This window comes from Diospyros lotus, chromosome 14, assembly GCF_014633365.1.
Source record: "Diospyros lotus cultivar Yz01 chromosome 14, ASM1463336v1, whole genome shotgun sequence".
NCBI classification, from domain to species: Eukaryota; Viridiplantae; Streptophyta; class Magnoliopsida; order Ericales; family Ebenaceae; genus Diospyros; species Diospyros lotus.
Genome location: NC_068351.1, coordinates 20,814,948 through 20,820,519, shown reverse-complemented (window position 1 = coordinate 20,820,519; position 5,572 = coordinate 20,814,948). Strand labels below are relative to the sequence as shown.

The following is a 5,572-nucleotide window of genomic DNA, read 5'->3' as shown; positions in this document are numbered from 1 at the left end:
TTAGTGTTTGAGATTTGCTAGAATATGTGAACTTACCCTAATCATGGGTGGGAATGTTCTTGTTTCCTTTTACTAATATATGAAGGTATGGGTTTGTTGAATAGCGTCTCATAACTCAAATCCTAATTTTGCAAACTAAATTATATCACTAATACTAAATTAGGGGTTTTTCTACAATTTTGCCTAACCTTAAGGGTGTTCTTTGCAATTTTCCTTTTTAGTTTTCCTCTTATCTTTTACTATATGTATACGATTATAAAATATAGAAGTTATATTAAAATTTAATATTTAATTTACCATTAAATATAATATTTAACTAACCATTAAATATAATATTTAACCCTTAAATTCCATTTCATTTTCACTTAAAACTCCCAAAAATAAGATAACTCCCCGTTCTTCCATCTCCTTTCTTTTCCTTTAATAAACCTCTTGTTTCTCTTCTCCAAAACTCCCAAACAAAGCCTTAGCACTTCACAATATACTTTTAGAATGCTAGATATGTATGAATTTTTATTCATTTTTCTAAGTAATATGATATTTATACTTAAATTTTATATATTTGATAATTTGAAAAATATATATATATACATATATATATATATTCAGATTCGATTCAATTCCCTATTCGCCGCGATATGAACATAGATTCAACAAGTATGCTCCAAACTTACATACGCCTAATTTACCAAAAAGATGACAATTGCGATGCCGAGTGTGTGTTTAACGTAATTGGCATTGGAACCACTTTTGTAGCGTGGCTTCAACAAATAGAAAAGGTTGGAAACACAATATTATAACAGCAAAACAATTAATTAACTACAAATAAACAATAATAGATAGAACAAACTAATTAATTACAAAGATGTAGTGTTCTTATTTACGAAGATGATCATAAAGGAGGGTGGCATAGAGCTACCCACTACTACCACTACATCTTGATCTTATTTATTGGGATAATCACAAAGCGTTATGCTAATCACGATACGTGCGTGCTAATTCCTCTAGGCTAGGCTAAGGCTAGTCGTGGGTATTATTCTAGTGCTTGTTTCTGCTGAGTAGTTTCCTGAACCAGTAGGCCGACATCTTTGGGGTACGCTTTAGGGTCGTGAAATCCACATACACTATCCCAAACCTCGAAGTGTACCCCAGCCTCCACTCAAAGTTGTCCAGCAACGACCACGCGAAGTAACCCTTCACATTTGCCCCATCGTCCATTGCCGCCTTCAGTTGCCCCACGTACGCCTTGTAGAAGTTGATCCTCTTGGTGTCATGCAAGCCCTTTGGAAGGGTTATATTGCCGGGATCATCCATGCCTGCAAAATCAACCATTTATATATGGAAAATTATATTACTGAACTAGTAAGTACATCGTATGAAAGTTGAAAAGAAAGTGGAAAAAGTTGGAATCAGCCCAACCGTTCTCGGACAAAAATACTGGGGGGTTCCCGTATCTCTCCTTTATGTAAGTCACGGCTTTGTAGAGACCATGTGGTACAATGTAGAGCCAATACGAGTATGCCTGCAATTTTCCAATTAATCAAGACCAAGATTGAGAGCATGGTGTTTCGTAAAATTGGTTAGAATTCTAATCTCATGTTTGCTAGAGATGTCACGAATGATTCAGTTAGATCAATAGCGTACCCTATCCCCAATTGGAATTCCGTTCTTGTCATCTGTTAATTTCAACAGCAAAAAGAGGGCAATATGAGATTCAGACAAGCAAAGACAGATAATCTTAATGGACAGTGGATAAGGTTGTTATTATGAGAATTATTTTCTTTGGTCCTACAAAAGAAAAGGAGGGAGCATAGTGTCTTACAAGCAAATCCAGCATTCCAGTCCTGCTGGTAGCCCAGATCTTTCGGTTTGCCTTGATGGGGATCAAAAATGTAGTAAGTAGTGTATTGGTTGATACCCAAAAAGTCCATTGATCCCTTCACCATCTTAACTTCTTCCTTCGTGAATTTGGGCAGCCGATCACCGACAATGTTTTGCATTGTTTTTGGGTATTCGCCATATACAATGGGATGGATGAACCTACATGGAAAAACAATAAAGAACAATATTATTTCAAAACCTTCAAATTTAGTAAAGAATTGTTTCATAATAGTATCTTTCATTCTCGTCTTTGACAAAAAAATTTGTAGACTCTAGTATCTTCCATTATGGCGTGGCATGATTCCTCCTGCTAAATTTTCTATGGCATTGTTGTCTTTTCCCACTTAATTTCACGAGTTTCCTTCTAATCTACTACAATATGTTAGCACTTAATGCCTTCAAACTACCAAATTATATCAAGTAGTTTTCATGTTTCAAATCTTGCAATTGTCTGTCACCAAGCACAGTAACTATCACGTCTGTGAATTACCATGCATGCATAGGAGTTCTTACCATCCAATATGGAAGTCTCTTGCCCTTTGAGCAGCATAATTGTCGGCCTTCGATCTTGTGAGAGGCTCGTACCACACAAAATCCAATAGAATGCCAATTTTTCCCTTTTGTTTTTCCTGGAATAGTAAATGCATAGTAAGTATACAACCCCATTTGTCTCTTTCTTCCTTCAATTTTCTCTTTTACCTTTACCATAACAATCAAACGGACTGAGGAAAGTCATTCTGAGAACAAAGTGATTAGAAATAAATTAAAGGAAGAAAGATACTTGATACTTCTCACGATATCTCTGAACTGCAGCAGCATGACATAAGATCAGATTGTGAGCAACAATGTAAGGTTCAGTTGCTGAATTTCCAGCAGTGCAATTTCCAAATGCTTTAGAACACCTGCCAGGGGCAAAGAATCCGTTGTCATATCCAAGAGCAGCTATAACTCTAGGTTCATTAAACGTCATCCAATTCTTCACTCTGTCTCCAAATGTCTTGAAACAAAAATCAGCATAATCTGCGAAGTCTTTCCTGTACATTTTGAAATCTTAGTCAAAAAAATTGCCGACATTGGGGAAAGGGGGTGAACAATTAACAGCATGCTTGTTCAAAAGATGATAAAACCGTATGCAATAAATGTTATTGCTTGTGATAATACTTACACTACTTCATGGCCCAACCATCCCAAGTACCTCTCCTGAAGTGCTTGGGGAAGATCATAGTGATTAAGGTTTGCATAAGGGGTAATTCCTGTAGAAACATTTACAGGGAGTATTAAAATCATATTATACATCTCTTGGTGTGATTACTTATTGCAAACAATAAGGGAAGCAGGGGTTCTTCATGAACGCATATTCTTGATTTATCAAATGGAAAATTACCTCTTTTGAGCATGTAGTTGATCAATCTATTGTAGTAAGCAACTCCCTTTTCATTTACTTTCCCAGTTCCATCTGCACAAATGGGAATGATCAACAAATACGAATTTCTTTATTGATAAGTTTATGCAGCTAATGGCAAATTATTGTACACTTACTCGGAAATATCCTGGACCATGAAATTGAGAACCGGTAGGCATCGAAATTCAGCTTCTTCATGATGTCAATATCTTCCTGTTATCAGAGAAATGAAATATAAGTTTCATGTTTCCCCCAAATCTGCTTTCACAGATCCAAGTTCTTTGGTAAAGAACTTCATATTTTGCATGAATTTTAGAGCGAATGGATGATCACTTTAATATGCATGTATAAAGAAGGGCAGTAGGAAAACGCTTTGAAGCATATTAAAGATGCCGCCTATATAAATTTAAGAAATACTAGAATGAGATTGATCTAAATTGTCTCTGTGGTCATTACAAACTTTAGAAAGTAATTGATTGATCATATGTGAGAACTAAATAAGACAAGCAACTTCGTAAAGCAAATCCAGCAATAATAATAAAAAAAAAATTTGGTGACGATCCGTATGGGAACCGCCATATGGGTGCCACTTGTCTATTGTGATCGTTGGTGCCACCCTTAATTTGTAATATCCTAATATGAAAGGTATCACATGATAAGAACAACATTCCTTCTTTTGGAAAGTGGCATGCCAACGCTCTTAGGAAACAAGTTTTCTGCCGATCAAGTATGCAGAAACAGAGAAATTTTATTTCAGTCTCTAAAATGAAATCATGTTTCCTGGAACTGCCATATGGGTGACGATCCGTATGAGAACTGCCATATGGGTGTCACTTGTCTATTGTGATAGTTGGTGCCACCCTTGATTTGTAATATCCTAATATGAAAGGCATCACATGATAAGAAGAACATTCCTCCTTTTGGAAAGTGACATACATGCCAACCCTCCTTTTAGGAAGCAAGTTTTCTGCCGATCAATTATGCAGAAACGGAGAAATTTTATTTCAGTCTCTCAAATGAAATCATGTTTCCTGGAAATCTTAATCAGTCAAAACTAAAAGCCACAAAATTACAACTCCTACCCCTTATATATATTTATTTATTTAAATACGTACTTTTGTTTGTTTTATATGCATACAAATGGTATGTGCTGCCAAATTATTAAACTGTAACGGTAGTTCATACTGTAAAAAAAAAAAAAAAGTGAAATAAATGTATAAAATGATCTGTAAAGGGCCCACAATATATTTGAAATTTGAATGAAGATCAGTTTTGTTACCAAATCGAAGATCTGGAGTCTTCAGTACAGGCTCTTGGCAGAGAGTCAAGTATTTTATAAAACAATTACCTTGGTGAACCAGAAGAGTAGCAATTCTGTCAAGAAAAAGTAAACAGTGGCAAGGAAAAGCAAGAGCTTACTTTGTAGCGATGGTACTGGTCAACGGTAACATCCGCAGTAGCATTATTAGCTTCAACTCCTGCATCCGATTATTACACCAGATTAGCAAACAGAACTTCAAAAATTAAACATGGAAGAAAGTATAAATTAACCCACACACACATCGATATATATCAAGGAGAGAGATCAGATAAAAGAGAAATGACATTTATCAACAACTCTTATTCAGATTTCTCGGCAATGGGACTAATTTCAGACCGCAGATCGGTTGCGATGTAAAATTTCTGAACGAATGCCAATAACAGATGAGAGCAATCATTGGAAAGAAAAGACAAAAAAAAAAAAAAAAGAAGAAAAGCTAATAACCGGGAATTTTGACGAAGACGTCCCAAATGCTAGGGCCACGGCCTTCCTTGTCGGTCATGCCTTCGACTTGGTAAGCGGAGGTCGCCGTGCCGAAGATGAAGTTCTTGGGAAAACTCTTTCGGCTCAGCCCTCCCGTGTCGAAGCGCACGGTCTCCGGCACCACCGACGAATCGCCGCTGTCAGCGACAGCCCCAGTGAACAGCACAGAGGCCAATAACAGCAATGGCAGAGCTGCTCTCAGCATCTTCTTCTTCATACTATACCCTACAGAGAGAGAGGCAGAGTGTGTTGGAGTGAAATGAGCCTTGTTAGGTGTGGTATATATAGAGGAGGAGGAGGAGGAGAGACGATTTTATCCGTTCAGAGACCGGTTCAACGTATCTTAAACTAATCACATATTATCAGGCTTTCTCGATAATGATGAGCTTAATATAAGTTTGAATATATATATATATATATTGTATATAGAATTTCTTCTAGGCTTTAGATAAAATTAGTGATATTTGTTTATAAAAATGTTCATA

At 36.3% G+C, this 5,572-nt stretch overlaps 1 protein-coding gene across 1 annotated transcript; it reads right to left on the bottom strand.

The window, feature by feature from the left end:
- Positions 1-815: 815 nt before the first annotated feature.
- On the bottom strand, positions 816-5,358 carry LOC127791185 (beta-glucosidase 44-like). Its single transcript, XM_052321019.1, has 11 exons — positions 5,049-5,358; positions 4,703-4,761; positions 3,421-3,496; positions 3,266-3,337; positions 3,047-3,134; positions 2,663-2,915; positions 2,395-2,510; positions 1,823-2,040; positions 1,645-1,676; positions 1,420-1,522; positions 816-1,316 (listed from the first exon to the last, which is right to left on the bottom strand). The coding sequence occupies exons 1-11, from the start codon at positions 5,302-5,304 to the stop codon at positions 1,039-1,041; spliced, it is 1,551 nt and encodes a 516-aa protein (XP_052176979.1). The 5' UTR covers positions 5,305-5,358; the 3' UTR covers positions 816-1,038.
- Between the last annotated feature and the right edge of the window lie 214 nt (positions 5,359-5,572).